The following is a 19,409-nucleotide window of genomic DNA, read 5'->3' as shown; positions in this document are numbered from 1 at the left end:
ATGGTGTCCTTGTTTTTCTCTTGTAACTTTTATTTTTGTCTAAAAGTCTTTTGTCTGATATTAGCATAACACTCCATCTCTCTTACATATACTGTGTTTTCATGGAATATCGTTTTTCATTGATTTACTTGCAGTTTATTTCTGTCTTTGGATCTAAACTGGGTCTGTCTCTCTCTCTCTTTTTTTTTAAATTTTTTGGGAAATGGTGATTAGGTTTGTTTGTTTATTTTTGGAGGAGGCACTGGGGGTTGAACCTAGGACCTTGTGTATGCTAAGCATGCTCTTTACCACTTGAACTATACCCTTCCCACTAAACTGGGTCTCTTATACATAGCATATTGTTTTTTGGACTTTAGGATTTTGCAGACAGGATTCTACTTTTGGTTCTGCTCTGTGTAACCACAGAAGTTTAAAAGGCTGTTTACCTTCATTAGCTCTGAATTCTCTCATCTGTAGCAAGAAAGACATGATTAGATACTCTATAATGTATTGTTTAGTTATGCCAGTCTGTGATACTGGGCAAAAAACATTTTTGCTAGTAAGGGTTTTATCTGTTTTTGTTTAATTGATCTTGAAGAGGAGTAAAATTTTAATAAAGTAGCTTCATAAGCAATACTCGACTTCTCAAAATGGAACTGTTCCTGTATAAGAGGGTAATTTTCACACCAAGGTAAAAATACTGTTTTATATACAGTTATCAGTAGAGTATTCCCAATGTTTGTTACAGTGTTCACTGATTTTTTTCATTGTGAAGCAGTTTCTGATGAATAGCTCAATCTAAAGATTTATTCCTATCATCTTGCCTAACAGTTCTGTCTTTATCTCAGTTGTATGAAGTTTATATAATCTATTCTTCAACTGTAGTAATTTTCTTTTGTCTCTTGTATTTATTCTTATAGGATAAAGGTAATCTGACATAAAAATTTAAATTGCCAGCCAGTACACCATAGATGATACCATCTGAACCCCTGGTGCTCTGTTCTAGGTGGTTTGAGTAGATATCATTCTGGTCTCTTCTAGCCTAGTCTTTCAGTTTCTATGAGTTTGCATAGGTCTACTCCTGTGTTTTCTCTGCTTTCTTTAAAGTGTCACCCTAGCAGTTTCATTTTGCAGGTATGGAAACAAATTTTCAGATTAATCAAACCTCTCACTGTAACCTTCAGAATGAATTGTTGACCTAACTGTTCTTAATATTGGCTACAAATCCAGAGTACCAAGCCTTAGAATTAAAAAGTATCCACAGTATTTCTTAGTTTCACTTACTTTCCTTTCTCTTAGATGGAGACTAAAATTAGCAAGCCAGGCCACATCTCTGTTGCTTTTTGGTGATTCTGCACCATGAGGCAGTGCCCAGCTCAGGCCAGGAAAACCTGGGCCTATTGAGTGCCTGGGAAAGGTCTTCCTTTCCCCATTTTGTGTGTGTGTGTTTGTGTGTGTGTGTTTCATTTGTAGGGTCTTTTGGTTCCCTGTGGTCATAGAATTGAAAAGGATTGGCAAAGCCTTCTTACTTGATTCAAAGAAGTTTCTGTACTTTGGAAAATCAGGGACATGTTTTTACATGTAAAATCTTTTTTAAAATTTTTGGTAGATGATACCATAGAGCATTAGTGGTTAAGAAACAGGTTGCAAAGTTAGCCATTTCTAATTCAGTGGGATTTAAAAGAGGACCAAAAAAATGTAGGAACCTTAGTCCTGTGGTGCTAGATTTTCCTGATTCATTAGTGAATGTGTGGTTTCCACAGTTTGCAAAGCTTGGATCAGACTGCTGCAGGAAGCATTGGCGGCTACAAAGGGTGATTCTTTGAATAGCGTGAACAGTAAATTTCATTCACATTATCTGGAGGTAGCCTATCAGGTAACCTTTCTGAAGTACGGTGTATACTCACTAGTTGCAGCAACAGAATTTGGGTCCTTTCCGTTTAGTAAGGGTTAAGGAAAATACTAGCATAATATGAATTTCTGAATGAGTTGTGAACAGACTTCTGTAACTAATGCTGGCCCATTATATATTATAGTTAAAGTGATTTATATTGAGCTGTGACTAACAGCATAAATTAGGAAACAGCAAATGGTACTCCCCATGGAATTGGCTCAGCAGAATTGCAGTGGGGAGTCAATAGTTACCTCCTATCTTTCTGAACTGCATTCCAAGTTTGAGTTCAAAGACAGGAGTGTCAGATTTACATTTAAACTTAACACTTTGTATTACAAAAATAATGCCTTATCACCTAGAGTACAGATTTGAAATCAAATCTTGTAGGTTTTCCTTATCAAGATAATCTCATACTAGGGTGGCAGATTTATTGTGATAATTTACCATGTTATACTGGTAACTTAACATGTATGGTAGAATAATAATTAGGGGGGGAAAAGTAAGTTTCCTTATGAAATAAAAGACTTTGGATTTTTCTCATTAACCTATCTAACTTTTTATTGTGGATTTAGGGGGCAGTATTTGGTGAAATAAAAGTTAAGATAGATGAACGCTAGGTCTGAAATACCTCTTATTTTCATTTATTAGACTTCTCATGGGGATTATTTAGGAAATAAATGTTAGCTTATCAGAAGGCATTTCTTCAATTTATCCTCTACTGATTTCTCTAAATTTGTATGGTATTTTGTTTTTGTTTGGCCAGATACCATTCTAGGAAGAGATAAAGTAGTAGTGATACTTGAGACTTACTTTTTTTTTTTTAATTGAAAATATTACGAGGTTTCATTTGCCTGAGTTACAGGGGGAGGTGGAAGCAGTTAAGACAAAAGAAATGAAAAACGTTTTTTAAACACTGCTTAGAAATTATTGGAAACCAACAGTTCTTTCTTAGTAGTCATCTGTCACACATTATGTAGGTGTTTTCTGTTTCATCATTTGAGGTTCTTTTCAGGACAGCCATTTGGAGGAAGTGGCATCTTTTTTTTCTTTTTTTTTTTATAAAGCAGGGAAACTAAGGTATTGGCAGGTTACATTGGCACACTTGTAAGAATCTCTGGCCCCAAAGCTCAACCTCTTTTTGCTGTAGCACAGTGCCAGGAGTTAAATACATAGCTATGCTTGTTTATTTTTCATTCATTGAACAAGGATCATTAAGGGCTTACTAGCTCCATTGTACCATACTGCCTTATATTCTATGGCCAATGTGATACGAAAAGACCTAGACCTTCCCAAAAGCCTCGGGTCTACATAAGGAGACAGGCAGATACACAGGGAGGAGTGGCTGTGGATGATTCATCTATACAAGATTAAGTGCTGAGAAATGCACAGCAAAATTCAGTGTGATTTAGTGTATGAATAAACTATATAAGCATTCTTGGATGGGAAATCAGTTTTAAGTTAGATTGCTTTTGTTTTTCCTTTTAACACATAAGTGTAAATAAGACTAAATAAGGTTGTGTTATTATGACAGTTCATTGTGTTCGAGGTACTCGGATCCTGGTGAAGGAAACTGATCAGAATCGCTGCCCTTGTGGACTTTATATTTTAGAGGTGGGAGGTGGACAGGAGTCTAATATGTAAAACTTAGGATGTATGAATTAAATGTAAATATGTAGAAAAAATATGTTGGCTAGTAGCTGGTATGGTGTAAAATAGAGCAGGGATCTGTGGATGAGAGTGAAGTGTGAGGAATTACAATTTTAAATGGTCAGGTAATGTCTCTCCAAGAAACTACGGTTGAACTATAAACTAAGATTTAAGTGGAAGGCAAGAAAGGGAGCCATGTAGATATCTAAGGTTAAAGGGTTCCAGGCATTAGGGACAGCCAGTCTACAGGTGCCTGGACAGGAGCTGCCTGGCATAGTTGAGGAACAGCAAGGGGAATCATGAACAAGTAGCTGGACTGCAGGGCAGAAGAGGTTGAGGGAGATTATGAGGGGCCTTGTGGGCTGTTGTAAAGTTTGTGTTTACTCTGAGGTGGAGCCTAATGAGGGGTTTAAGCAGAAGAGTGTCAGGGTCTAACCTATATTTTTTAAAGTTTTATTCTAAGTATTAGGTTGAGAATAGACCTCATTTAGAAATTAGTAAATTGATTTATTTTTCAGATAACTTATGTAATATGTTTGAATATTAAAGTTTTTTTTCACTTTATCACTAAGGCTTTTAAGGAGCTTCATTAAAATTTTTTTCACTTGACCTGGAGATGAAACAAAATAGTCTTTCTGATAACCTGTTTACTTGTAGCCAAACATACTGAACTGTTGATAGGATATCACAGTGAAATCTCATATGCCTGCCAGTTAGGTTCCTTTTTGTCATTTTTATCTATCTAGGAATTTTTTTTAAGTTTTTATTTTATTATTTTTGGTGAATTAGTTCAAAGTAAGTTGTAGACATCATGATTCTTTGCACCCCCTAAATAATTCAGTGTGCATCTCCTAAGAATAAAGACATTCTGCTACGTAAATGTCATAATACAGTAACTTAGCACCTTCTAGGTCATCAGCCCTTCCCCCCAGAGAGCTGAAATATGCATGTATATTCAAGGGCCAGTCAAGAGTCTATCAAAGACTTATTATTATACCCTCCACTTGTATTTCCTGACCTCAAGCACTGGGGTTTTGTTTGTGTTTTTATTTTGCTACTGAATAGATTTACTGTCTGTATCTTAATTCTGTTTTAGAGAAGTTTGAGAGGTTGAGTTCACTGATGCTTTTTGCTTATAATTAACCATGCTTTTAGGGAAATTGAATCACAAACAGAATGTTTAGAAAAAAATCTTTTTTATGTCAATGAGTGGATTGTCCACTGAGCTCCTTAACTTCTCGTGGAATGCAGGAGTCTAAGGAGTGCGTCTTGAGCCGTTTGTCACAGCTCTGTGTAGAAGAACCCAGCTCATCATTCTGAGTTCTCAGGAAGGTTAAGATCTAGTCTCTAGTCCATCAGGAGATTAAGAAGAGCATCCTGACAATAATAGTACTGAAAAGGTCACTTTCTGGAAACATAAAGCCCAGAAATAACTGTCGCAGTTCTTGCCTCAGATACCATTCATAGCATATATATAGCCTCATTCTTCTCACACTGAGGATTCCCATAACATTTTTTAAATCAGATACTTATAAAACACCAATGTGTGAAAATATGCAAGGCTGGTGAACCTAACGAAACAGTGGATCATTGTTTGATCTTTAGACCGTGTCATGTGGAGTGTGCTTCTCTTTTTGTCAGTGTTACATTTGAAGGGCTCTTTCAGATCTATTTCAAGAGGCATTGAAATACAGATTCAAACCTCTGAGCAGCTCATAATGGGACATTTAACCTCCAAGGACTAGCTAGGATTTAAGGGACTTGCCTACTGGCTAATATTTACTAGATGGTAGGATGTGAATTTTAGGGAAGAAATTGGATTCCCTTATATAATACAATTGTCTGGCTTTTAGGGACTGTTAAGTCAAATCAGGTATTGCAGTTACTTGATATAGCTCTCTTGCTGTGTGCAGTTGTAAGATGACACAGGTAATACCCTTTGATAATTGGGACTGTTTTAGTCTAGTAAAGGCTTTTTAGTCTAGTAATAATATGGTTAGCAAAGCCAGAATGAGAAGATAAATAAAACCACTTCCTAAAGAGTTTAGGGCTTACTAGCTCCATATACATGGAAAAATAATTCAGTATTGGAGGATTGGCAATACAATGAAGTATATTAATTGTCCAAGGAGCACCGTACATAGGAAGTGCTGTAAGAATGAACCCGATGGGATATGTGATTTTAGGCTGAAGAGGGCTTCACAAAGAAAGTAGGATTTGAGCTGAATGTTGAAAAAGAGGTTTAGAATGTCACTGAGCCAGTTTGGAGCAAGTACAGTATTCAACCCTATAGAACATACAGTATTCAACAATGTGAGCAAAGGCACAGAGATGGAAATGGAAGGTTGTTCAAAGAAGGGAAGTAAACCAGGTTGCTCATAAAACAAAGTTCAAGTAAGGACGGGAAAAGAGAGCAGCCTATGGAGGTAGGTTGGAGCTAGGTACAGGGAGTGTGATATAAGGCTCAGAGCTTGGTTGGACTGTATATTGCCATTCAGGGAATGAGATGATTAGTCTCCAGAAGTGCTGAATGAATTCCTACCATGGGCCTCATTCTATTCTTCCCTGAGAAGACAAAAATTTTTGGACTCACGGTTCTAAAATTTTTGGTCATAGGATTTCTTTCACTCTTTAAAAATATGAAGAATCCAAAATGCTTATCTGTTTGGATTATATCTATTGATATTTACTGTATTAGAAATTGAAGCTGGGAAACTTCTAAAACACAGTAATACATAAGTCCACTTTTCTATAGCTGACTTTATGCAGCCTCTGGAAAGCCACGCTCCACACTAGTGCGAAATGAGAGTGAAAAGGCAAGTAACATCTTTGTGTTGCTATGAGAATAGTTTTGACCCTGGGAACCTCCAGGGTACCTAGACCACACTTTGTGAGTCACTGAATTAAACAAACATCCTGTCCTTGATGAATATTCATTTGATGGGGGGCATATTATTATAAAAAAGAAATAGAGCTATAGGTGGAGACATGTGGAAGAAACAGTTATTTATGCTTGAGTCAGTTAGGGAAGACTTCACAAAGGTGACCTTTTAAACAGTAATGAAAAAGGAAAAAGGAAAGAACATAGGTGGCATATTCTGAAAATAATACCGAGCAGTCTGTGGGGAGTGGGAACTGTGGCCAGGTGCAGTTGTATAGGTGTGGGGCTGAATTTTGAAGAACTTTTACCTTGTAGTCATTGAGAAATCACCAGAGAGCAGGAATAACATGGTTCTGTTGTAGAAAATAACGGCTGGCAGTTTACAGATGATATGTAGGAAATGGAGACTGTTCCCACCAAATAATCATAGTTCTGTTCCAGGGGGCATCATTACTTACTCATAACATACTTTTAAAAGGCTGGTATTTTGTAAGCATTTAAGTCTCTCCTCAAAGCTAACTTTCCCAGCTCCCTAAACTCTTTAGGAAATGGTTTTATTTATTTTCTCCTCATTCTGGTTTTGCTAACCATATTATTACTAGACTAAAAAGCCCTTTATTGCAAAAGCTAGGAGAGAGGGGTGGTGACAGGAAGGAAATAGCTCTAGACTGATGTATGAGAAGAAACAGGAGCTTAGCTCAGCTTTCTGAGAAAGGTAAAAGAGACACATATCTTTAGAACTTAAGTAGGTTTGATGGGATGGGGAAAATGGGGAAGAGGCCCAGAAGTGATTTGAGGTTATCAATACTGAATCTGTAGGAGATGGAGCAAGAGACAGAGGAACCTGACTGGCAATGCCATTTCCTATTTTTAGTCTCTGAAGATAGTCTTATCATGGATGCTAGCTAATTTGCTTCTTACCCTTGGTTGAGGTTCATTCAGAAATTTAGTAGATATAGTAGTTATCTCTCGCTGCATAACAAATTACCACATGGTGGCTTAAAACAAAATATATGTATTGTTTCATAGTTTCTGTGAGTCAGAAGTCTGTGCACAACCTAACTTGTTCTGCTTAGGATTTCATAAGGCTAACAATCAAGGAGGTTGCTTGGCTGCATTCTCATCTGGAGGCTTTAAATAAGCAATTCTCCAGAGAAGATGTACAAATGGCCACTAGGCACATGAAAAAAATGCTCAGAATCACTAATTATCAGAGAAATACAAATCAAAACTACATGAGATATTCCCTCACACCAGTCAGAATGGCCATCATTCAAAAGTCCACAAATGATAAATGCTGGTCAGGCTGTGGAGAAAAGGGAACCCTCCTACGCTGTGGGTGGGAATGCAGTTTGGTGTAGCCATAAAGAAAAACAATATGGAGATGCCTCAAAAAACTAAAAATAGACTTACCATATGATCCAGCAATCCCATTCCTGAGCATATATCCAGAGGAAACTTTAATTCGAAAAGAAACATCCACCCCAGCATTCATAGCAGCACTATATACTGTAGCCAAGACATGGAAACAACCTAAATGTCCATCAACAGGTAACTAAATAAAGAAGCCGTGGTATATTTATACAATGGAATACTACTCAGCCATAAAAAATAAAACAATGCCATTTGCATTGGATCCAACATGGATGGACCTAGAGATTGTCATTCTAAGTGAAGTAAGCCAGAAAGAGGAAGAAAAATACCATATGATATCACTTATATGTGGAATCTAAAAAAAGATAAATGAACTTATGTACAAAACAAACACAGACTCCAAGACATAGAAAATAAACTTATGGTTACCAGGGGAGAAGGGATAAATTGGGAGTTGGAGATTTGCAGATCCTAACTACTACATATAAAATAGATAAACACATTTATACTGTATAGCACAGGGAACTACATTCAGTATCTTGTAGTAACCTATCATGGAAAAGAATATGAAAACGAATATATATATGTATATGTATGGCTGAACTAATGTTGTATACCAGAAAGTGATACAACATTGTAAACTGACTATACTTAAATTTAAAAAAAAAAAGATTTTTCACATCATCTAGAGGCTTGACCATTGAAGAATCCACTTCCAAATTACACCTATTCTCAGAATTCATTTACTTTAGAAGTCATTCCAGTTGTAGAACTGAAGGCCCTGATTGCTTGCTGGAAGCAAGCAAGGGCCACTCACGATTCTTTGCCACTTAGGCTTCCACAGCATGGCAGCTTACCTCATCAAGCTGGTAAGGAGAGGCTCTAGAGCGAGTCCAGTAACAACACAGGGTCTTCTACCATCCCTTCACCTTTGCCGTATTCTGTTATGGTTAGGAACAGATCACAGATGCTCCTCACAGTCAAGGGAAGGGATTTATACAAGGATATGAAAACCTTCAGGCAGGGATCATATGAGGTCACCTTCACATCTCACCACCATGGTAGGCATTTTCATGGGTTCTAGTCACATCTCCTGTTTTCCAGTATCCCTCACTCAATTCCCAAAATTAAACTTGAGGCCTTGAGGGTTGGACATCTCCAGAGTATCTTTATTCATAAACAGGACTATCATATTAGTATGAATTTTCTATCACAAAGGTTAGCAAATTTTTTCTGTAAAGGCCCAGGTGGTAAAAATTTCAGATGATTATTTATTAGCATTTTAAATGAAATAATTAATTGAATCCTCAGCACTACCCTTATGAAGAAGGTAATATTATTATTCTCCCTTTGCAGATAAGCAAACTGAGGCCCCTGTCAGCTAAGTAGCTTGCCCAAAGTTACTTGAGCCAGTAAATCCTGGGGACAAGATTCGAACTTAGACAGTCTGGATCCAGAACTCAACCTCTTTTTCTAGAGCAGGGGCTAGCAAATTTTGGTTCTTGGGCCAAATCCAGGTTTCCACCTATGTTTCTTTAGCCCACAGTGTGTAAGAATGGTTTTTTACAATTTTAAATGGTTAGATAAAACCGAAAGAATAATATTTTGTGATATGTAAAAATTGTATGATTTTAAAATTTCAATGTCCATAAAGTTTTATTGGAACAGCCACATTCATTCATTTTCAAGCACTTTTGTGGCCGATTTTATGCTACTGTGACAGAGTTGAATAGCTGCAACTAAGGATGTATGGCCTGCAAAGCTGAAAATAGTTGCTATCTGACCTTTTACAGTTTACCAACCCCTGTTCTACAGCATAAGATCAAATTATAAACTGTTATGTTGATTTTTTTACTTCCTGTTCCTTTTTGTCTTTGGCACATGGCTCACTAGTTATGTTCCTTCTTGTTTGAAGTTGTGAATTTTTTTTTACTCGTTCTGGTATCCTCTTTGATTAACTCTGCAGACAGGGTCAGACCATACATTTGTAGGGAAGGAGTCTCAATCCTCTAGTTTATCATCACCAACAAGATGACGTGAAGAATCTGTCAGTGGCTGCAACTTCTTAGGGATTTACAGTTCTAACCAGAATTCAGACTAAAGACAAGCTGGTTTTTCCTCCCCTCTCTTTTCCTAAGAGGGTGTCTAATAGCAGCTTTAAAAAATGTTTTATAGAATAGAAACCACTTTACAGGCTTCCAAGTAGCATCTTGAGAAATGCACAACTCATAATTAAACTCTTATTAGACATCTACTGAAAAGTCTAAGCACTTATCTTCAGGTTTTCCCCCTTATAGAGGGTCTGTCTTTAACTGCACCATCATTATATGAATAGATATTAATATTATATAACTGTTCATCTTGGATTCATAGCTAATTAAAGAGTTGGTATCAAATTTGACTTGCCTCACAATAGAGCAGAGTGTGTAATCTTTTTAGAATGCAGAGCTGTAGATTGTGGATAATTATTTCAAAAGCAGATTGTTTTTATCAAAAAAAATACTGAATTTCTCCCACATAATTATCTGTTCATGTAATTAAGCTAACTCAGCAAAGGTGGCCTGATGCACATTTATTTAAGAGTAATGTGAAGTTTTGGGGTTTAAAAAACTCCATCTGCATTTGATATTTGTTCGGATCATTTTATTGTTATATTTTAATGTGTCTTAATGCATGTTACATATTTCATCTGAAGGAAGAATTAGAACATTACCAATAATTTCTTTCTCTGTTTCTCATTTACCTCATCTTCTCACCTTCCCACTCCCAGCATTAAGAATCCTTAATTTTGGGGTGAGGGTATATCTCAGTGGTAGAGTGCCTGCCTAGCATGCACAAGGTCCTGGGTTCAATCTCTAGTACTTCTGTTAATGAATGAATGAATGAACCTAATTCTCCCCCCCAAAAAAACAAAACAACACAAAGAAGAATCCTAAATTTTGAATATTGTTCAACTACTTTTTAAACAATTTTTTAAATCACAAAGATGTACTTAATATATGTTGGATGTAATTTTGTTTTTAAGCTTTAGAAAACATGATACATTTACACTTATAAGACTTTTTTAAGACTCAATATTAGGTTTTCAGTATTTATTGACATAGTTACATTATCTAGGTAACCATAGTTAATTTATTTCCACCACTGTGAAGTATTATATTTTGTGATTATAACTCTGTTTAATTATCCCTTCTCTTATTATTGGATGGGCAGTGTGAATTGTTTCCTGTTTTTCTCTTTCAGACATTCATATACAATCTTGTACATGCCTCACAGTGTATGCATATAGGGTTTTGCTTAGATGCAGTGCTACAGAAGTGTGGTTGGTAGACCATTTGCCACCTCAAGTTAAGGAGTTTGTATCACTAAGCTCAATTTATTTGTCATTTTTTCCCTAAGGTGGATTTCTTAATAAAGGAAAGGAGAAAGAGCATTGAACATTTCTGAACATCAAACCTTGAATATTCTTGCTTAATTCCTTATTTTGTTGTAGACTGTTCCTATGAGTAGCACTGTTCTAGGAAATTCCAAGTTTTTCCCCCAAATTTGACCAGTAATACTTGATCCAACACTTCCTAAGTGTTAAGCCTGATGTAGCATGTGTAAAAATGACATACCCTTGTGGTTTTAAATTACATTTCTGGTAACTAATTTGAGTACCTTAAATTTATTGATCATACATCATTCTATAAAACAACTATTCCTATCTTTTCTCACTTTGCTGTAATGTTTTTCTTTATAAATCTGATGTACTAATCTAGTTACTGTGCTGCATGTGTTTTCCCTTATTTTGCTACTTGTTCTTTTTGGCATCTTTTAATGAAAAGAAGTCTTCGATTTTAATAGAGTTTTTTGTCTTTTTTTTTTAAATGGTTGGCATTTTTTGTGTTGTGATTAGAAGTCATTCAAGTTTTATTTTTTCATATGTCTTTATCTAGGGTTGATTTTGTTAGTATATGGAAATACAGTTGATTTTGTGTGTTAATTTTATAGCTAACCACCTTACTAAACTCTGTCATTAAGTAACTTTTCTCTAGATTCTTTTAGGTGCACAGTTTTATTCTCTGCAGATCGTCCGTGTTTCCTTTCTAGTCCTCTTTTATTTCTTTTTCTTAGTTGACTACCTAGGCTATGGCCTCTATGGTAGTATTGAAGGAAAGTAGTAATACTGTTATCCATTCTTAGTCTCAATTTTAAAGGGAATACTATAGGCATCTCTCCATGAAGAATGACATTTATTTTAAGATCATTGGTAAGTCTTTCGGGGACTCCAGCTTTTTCTTTTAGTTCTGGTTTTCCAGGAGCTTATCATGAAAGATACTGAGTTTTATCAGTTTTTGTGCATATGAGCTAGTAAGTTTGTGGGCTTAACTAATGTTAAATCACCTTTCTGTTACTGTCATATTACTTTGCCATAATATATTGCCTCTTTTATATGCTACTGTTTTCTGTTTTCATATATTTTGCTTAGGAGTGTTTCTTTTGTGATTATGAATAAGATTTAGCCTATGGCCTCCTTTTTGTTATCTGTTGTCCATGTCTGATTTGTGAATCAAGATTATGCTGGCCTCTGAATGAGTTAGGAGGTATTCCCTCTTCTTCTATTCAATAATAACACAGTGTTTGGTTTATTTCATAAAGCATAATATCCTCCAGGTCCATCTGTGTTGTTGCAAATGGCAAAGTTTCACTTTTTGTGGTTGAGTAATATTCCATTGTGTGTGTGTTTGTGCGCACCACATCTTCTTTATCCATTTCTATTGATGGACACTTAGGTTGGATCCATGTCTTGGCTATTGTAAATAATGCTGCTATGAACATTGGGGTGCTTGTATCTTTCAAATTAGTGTTTTCATATCTTCAGATACATACCCAGGAGTGGAATTGCTAGATCATTTGGTGGTTCTATTTTTAGTTTTTTTGAGGTGCCTCCATTTTCATAGCAGCTGCACTGATTTACATTCCCACCAGCAGTGCACTAGGGTTTCCTTTTCTCCACATTCTCACCAGCACTTGTTATTTTGGTCTTTTTGATGATAGCCATTCTGACAGGTGTGAAGTGATATCTCATTGTGGTTTTGATTTGCATTTCTCCGTTAATTAGGGATGTTGAACATCTTTTCATGTACCTTTTGGCCATCAGTATGTCTTTCAACAATGTCTATTTAGGTCTTCTGCCTGTTTTTTAATTGGATTGTCTGTTTTTTTGGTATTGAGTTATTTATATATTTTGGATATTAACCCCTTATCAGTCATGTTTGCACATATTTTCTCTTTTTCAGTAAGTTGCCATCACTTCCTTTTTCACTTTTGCTTTACAATAGTTATGGTCTTTCTTCCTTTCCTAATACTAATTTGTGCCTTCCCTCTCCTTTCTTGATCTGTCACAGAAGAGATATATTGAGTGTCTCTATTGTATATTTTTAAACTCTGTTTTGTGTTTGGGGTTTGTTTGTTTTTTTATTGCTTCTGATTTTTTTTCTCCTTACTATTTTTTCTCCCTACCCTCCTGTGTTGTTTTTCTTTTCTGCTTTCTTATAAAACAGAACTTACATACAACTTATAAACTTTGAACCCTTATTTCTTTTCGAAGGTAAGTGTAAGAAGGCTTTATATTTCCCTCTAAGTGTTTATTTTACTTATTTTCAAAATTACATTTCCATCCACTGAGAAATTTATATTTTAAACTTCTAATTTCATTGCATTGTGTTGAGAACTTGGTCTGTATGTCACTGACTTTTTGAATTTTGTGAAAACTAGCTTATTACTTTATTTGTAATGAGTGCTTTTTAAATGTTCCATGTAAGTTTGAAGTATATATATATATATATATATATATTCTTTAACTGGTGGATGTAGAATTCTACATGTATACTTTAGAACTGTTCACTGTATGTCTTAATTGAGACAAGTATGTTCAAGTTCCCCACTGTTTTGTACATTTTCATTTTCTCCTTACCCCTCTGTCAGTTTTTGCTTTATATAGTTTGACACTCTTTTATTAGGTTCCTGGAAGTATAAAAAATTAACAGTTTTCTAGTGAGTTAAACCTTTTTCTTCTCTAGGTTGTTACTGTCTGTTTTTCATAATACTCTATTAATGCCTGTATTGACTTAACAGTACCACAGAAAGGTTACCACCGTTCCTTGGATTCTCTTGCCTGGCGTATCTTTTTCCATGTTTCCATATTCCCCATTTTCCTATTCTATATATAGATCATTTCTTTAGATATGTTTTACTGTTTTGTATTTCTCTCTTCACTTGGTTTAATCTGTTTACCCTGACTTCATTTCTAGGAATTTTTTTATGTTTTGTGTGTGTGTGTGTGTGTGTGTGTGTGTTTTCCAGTATCTTACCATCTCTAATACTGTCTTGTCGATTGAAGCTCTTTATGATTTTCTATATACTGCATTCATGGCTAGGCTAGGTTCAGAATCTGACAGATCTTTCTTTGGCAGTTTTTGAATTCTGAGTCTGTTGATCACTGTTTCTGTTCAGCATTAATGACTTCCTTCCTTGATATTCTTTGTGAACTCATTACTTGGACATCTTGGCTAAAATTGCAATTGAAAAAACTGTGTGTAGGGGGTTTTTCTTTAGGTAGCCAGGGTTTGCCAGTAGCTTGAGATCATGTTGGCCATCGCTGTGACTGGCTCTGTGAAGGAATCCTGGACTTCCTTTCCTGCTCAGGATCTGGCTAGTCCATGGGCTCAGAGTCCTGATGGTTAAGCAAATATGTCTAGGTGACCTTGCCCCCCTCCATATTCCCAAATACCAGATACTGACCCCACTGCTTCTGCACTCTGGTCCCACTTCTGGTACTGTAAGCTTTGCATATTTGGGGGAAGGTAGTGATCTTTAAAAACTCTTCAACCTTATATGAGATTCATGTTGTCCCAAAATATCATGTTCCTTGGAGCTCCTCTTCAGCCATAATTCTGGAAGCAAGAAGATCTGATTAGGGTCCCCTTCCCCTTGAGTCTTTTTGTCTCCTTTCCATGAAATGTCCATCTCTATACTGCCTCTTCCCCACCCCGACACAACCATGTCTGTCTAGAAAACTCTCATGCAGATATTAACCTTCCCTGACTGAGAAGCCCATACCCTCTGCTTCCTACAGCATCTCATCTATGCACTTACGTGATGGACTTGTTGGTTTGTGTCTCTCCAGCCAGAATGTGATACTACTAAGGGTCATTGAATATCTAGCTCTGCACCATTTCTCTAATAGTTGACTCAGAATAAATGCTCGTTAAATACATTAAATAATACATTTTTTTGGCCTTTTCTACTTAAAACGTTTTTTTGAAGTTTTAATTTTTATACATACAGAAAAATGAAACCCTCAGTGCATTTTCACAAATGAAATGCATTAGGCTATTTTTCCTCTCTTGGATTGGCCCACTCAAAATTCTCAGGAGTGTACTGTCTTTCACTACTTTTTTTTACTTCACTGATAAAATCTTGTTTATGTATAAAAAAATTAAACGCATTCACATAAGCAGCCCCAGCATCAAGAAACAGATCATTACCAGCACCCCAAGCCACCATTGAACCTACCCCTTTCCTGGTTATCCAGTGTCCTGATTTCTGACACCACAGATTACTTTAACCTGTTTTTGAATTTTCAATTAATGGAATCATAAAGTATGTGTTATTTTATGTCATCCTCATGGTTGTAAAATTTGTATATGTTACTGTATGTTGTATTCCTGACATTCTCACACCTTTATAATAGCTTTTACTTTTCCCCCACATTATACTACTTATTTTTATTCCTTTGCTTGTAGAAGGAACTGAAGAGGAAAAAGTGGAAACAGATACTGATGGTCAGCAGCCTGAAAAGGTAAAGTCTGTCTATTTGAAATCTCCCACAACAGAAAAGCCACCGAGAGCACTACCTTCCTTTCACAGCATAACGATTTGGGTTTATTATGACTTTGAGTCCCTCTTGAGACTATAAATGATTCTTTCAGCCATTTGGACTTTGCTGGGTTAAGGTATAGTTCTCATAAGGCATAATACAGGATATTTTTTATTTATTCTTTCAGTGATTTATGTACTCTATAACTACTTCTTCTGTACCCTTTTCAGGCATAGTTGGGAATATGAATTAAAAAATCATGGTTCTTAAGAATATTACATAGTAGGGTTTGGGTCCTATACTTGTGCCAGAAGAGAATTAGAGAATATTAAGGAATTTTTTAGAAGAGTTAATTTAACTGCTAGTGGAAAAATATTTGGTAAAGACTTAATGAGAAAGTGACATTTCAAGTAGATTTTAAAGAGCAGGTAAAATTACAAAAATTGAAATGGAGGCTAAGAAATCGAATATTCCAGCTGGCAGTGAAAGGGGAGACACTAAAGCCAGTGTGCGCAGGGCATCCAAGTGTCCTGTACGTTTTTGCCCTAATCCCTGTCTCGTAGAGGCTGTAAATGCGAGGTGAGCCAGAACAGAGCTGTACAGCCTCTTGAAGATCGGGGCACATGGTGAGCGGTCAGTTACTGTTTGAGTGAGTATAAACTGTATATAGATAGGAGAGAAAGGGGATTATAGTAAACTTAACTGCAGTTCTACAGTGTCCCAAATACTGTGCTTTGTACTTTACATTTATAAATTCATCTTATTCCTTAAACAGCTTTATCAAGTCAGTGATAGTCTCTTCATTTTATAGACAATGTTACGTAATATGTCCAAAGTCACAGGGATTTCAAACTCAGCAAACGACACCAAATCCTGACCACAGAGGAAGTGAAGTATCCAGTCCCCAGAGCATGATCACTGATGCCCTATTGTGGCTCTTCCTGAAAACCATCAGCAAATCACTGTATTAAAGAGTTTTGTCAGCTTTTTATCTTGGCAGCATTTCATCTTGGTTCTTGGTTGACACTGTGCATATTAAGTGCTCTTAGTCCTTTTGGACAACTAACCATTTATTTATTCATTCATTCAGTATCTGTTTAACCAGTGAATAATGTAAATCAATCCCACTGACATTGCTTCGGACATTGTACCACTGGCCTTTTGCCAGGAGGGCGGGGACTTCATGCTTTAGAGGCAGGTTGTCAGGAGATGAGGTAGTAAAATGTATTTCTTTGAATTTATTAATTTATTTTCCAACATTTCTCTCCAAGGCCTTTCTTAACCTAGTCCACTTCTTGCCAGAAATAGTGGAACCTTTCATTGTTCTAAGACAATATCACTTGTCGAAGGACCTTTTTTTACCCCCTCATGCCCTGTCCTCTTATTTTGTACCTTTTTCAGGCTGAAAACAAAGGGGAAAATGAAACAGATGAAGGTGATAAAGCACAAGATGGAGAAAATGAAAAAAATAGTGAGAAGGAGCAGGATAGTGAAGTCAGTGAGGATACCAAATCAGGTAATTTGAGGAAACTCTTTAGACTTTATTATGTAAAAGTAAAACCACTTGGGAAATGTGGGCAGTTAAATTGTATAGAAATATTACGTCATTTGTTACGGGTTTGTTTCTTAGTGTAACAGTAAATATGGGTTTGGGTTCTATTTTGTGCTTAGGTACATTGCTAATGGCTACATTGTTTTCAGTGTCATATAGACAAACAAGTTGTTCAGCTGCGACTGAAGTCACCACACAGACCTGCCATTTTATTTTCAGTCAGTTGCTGGCACATCCCATCGTGCCTGACTCGAAAGGCTTGCGGAAGTGCTCTGTTCTCAACTTCTGATTTCCTCCAGACCCTAGGGTTTCCCAGAGCGTTTCATTGACTGTTGAACAAATGTGTTGGTCATAGGGCTTAGTTCCCTTGAATTTTCCTTTATATCCAAGGGAACTACACAGAGAGCTTAGAGAAATGAAGAGAAGACAAAGTGTACTATTTAGAAAATCCATCTCAAATAGAGACAGACTCACATGCATGGAGTGGTTCAACAGAAATCTTAAAAAGAAGAAAACGGGACTGAAATCTCTTTGTAACATCGGTCCTAGTTCATCATGTGGCAGAGGTGAGGAGTAAGATGGCTTATTGAGACTGAGCACACTGGTAATAAAGCTTCCTGATTTTTTTCAGAAGAAAAGGAGACTGAAGAGAACAAGGAATTCACTGATACTTGTAAAGAAAGAGAAAGTGATGTTGGGAAGAAGAAAGTAGAACATGAAATTTCTGAAGGAAATGTAGCCACAGCCGCAGCAGCTGCTCTTGCCTCAGCTGCAACCAAAGCCAAGGTTTGCCCCTGACAGCTCTTTTCCTAATGCTCTCTTAAGCCATGAATGGCCGTATTGTTTTTAGGTTATTGGGAACATTAAGTGTAAAGAGCCTTGCACCCCTTAGGAGATGACTGTTTACTTGAATGACATTTCTAGGTTAAGAATTCCACAGGCAGGAGGATGGTAGAAATAGCAGAGCTGGTCCTAAAAGGTGACTGCCTTCGATTCATTCATTGTGTCAATCTGTCTTGTGAAGACTGCAGAGATTTCAAGTCTGTCTGATGTGCCTGCAGAACTTGTCTTGGACTCTTCGAATAATTTCTACCAGATTGAAATATTTGTGATTTTTAAGACAAAAATCTGTTTCCTTGTATAAATACTTCACCCTGATCTTATAGACTGAAAGGAAAGAGAGGGAACCTAAAATAGCTCTTATCTTCTTGAATTTGCCAGCTTTTCTGGGGGTGGTTTTCTCTATTTATAACATAGTATTGGCTTCCCAGCATATTTAAGCAGAAAAGAGAATGTTATTTTCCCTGCTTTGTGTTAATTTAGCATTCCAGGCATGAATATGTCAAGTTTTTAAAAATCTATTCACCCCTTCTCTGTTTTACCCTCAAATGTAGTTTCCTTTCATTATAGGTCACCACATTTCAAGCAGTGCTTACCAGAACATAGCTAATCGTTTTATCTTTAGCTGTTCTTGATCCATTGGTAAAGATGGTCTTTCATGGTCTTTAATTCCCCCAGACCGTTTAGCTGCTGTGAACTACTTCTCCAAGTGTTTAATCTGTGTGACATGATTTATAACAGATCCATAGATGACCCAATTGAAGCCATAAGACTACTGTTTTGAGTGGCTACCCATCTGATGGCAGAGCAGACAGTGTGGGGGAGGGGTGTTTACAGGTCATGGTCATGCTCAGTCAGCTCAGACAGATACCCCAGCTGATTGTTAGCATCACAGTAGATCGAGGTCCTATGTGTTTGTACTAGCCAGTCTCTTCCAAAATGCCTCCTGATCTTCATGGTTCTCCAGCACAGTTTTAGGTATTCTTTCTCCTCTACCACCTCTGACCTCTAGGACTTCATCGGGTACACTCTTATTTAAGTGAGTACTGATGTAGACACCTATTTGACTGCTGTTTCACATTTGTTTGGTTTTGCCCCTTTGTTGAAAGCATTTTTTATTTTCAGGCTGTCTTCTGCCAGGTTGGACTCATGGGTGTCTCATTGTCTCTGAGCTGTCCAAGTTCTCATTGTTCATACTGTCAATGACGTCATTGTTCATACTGTCAGTGACTGTCATAGAGATGTTAAGGATTGTTTTGGGCATATTTTCTAATTTTATAAATGAGGAGCTGGAAGCCAGGAGGGCTTTTCTCCTTTGTGCCTTTTATCAGGGCAGAGCACACCATCTGCCCAGTCATCACACCCCCAGCCTTTGACT

General features: G+C 36.7%; 1 protein-coding gene across 2 annotated transcripts in view; it reads left to right on the top strand.

The window, feature by feature from the left end:
* The window catches only part of SMARCC1 (SWI/SNF related BAF chromatin remodeling complex subunit C1), a 138,385-nt gene that overhangs the window by 85,847 nt on the left and 33,129 nt on the right, over positions 1 to 19,409 (top strand). The window contains exons 22-24 of one of the 2 annotated variants that reach the window (XM_072941181.1): positions 15,566 to 15,621; positions 17,041 to 17,155; positions 17,826 to 17,977. In XM_072941181.1, coding sequence (XP_072797282.1) covers positions 15,566 to 15,621; positions 17,041 to 17,155; positions 17,826 to 17,977 — 323 coding nt within the window. Of the gene's footprint in view, positions 1 to 15,565; positions 15,622 to 17,040; positions 17,156 to 17,822; positions 17,978 to 19,409 lie in introns of both variants that reach the window. The other variant, XM_072941180.1, reaches the window with a different exon arrangement.

The sequence above is a fragment of the Vicugna pacos genome, chromosome 17 (assembly GCF_048564905.1).
Source record: "Vicugna pacos chromosome 17, VicPac4, whole genome shotgun sequence".
Taxonomy (NCBI): Eukaryota; Metazoa; Chordata; class Mammalia; order Artiodactyla; family Camelidae; genus Vicugna; species Vicugna pacos.
This window is presented reverse-complemented; position numbering and strand designations above follow the sequence as displayed.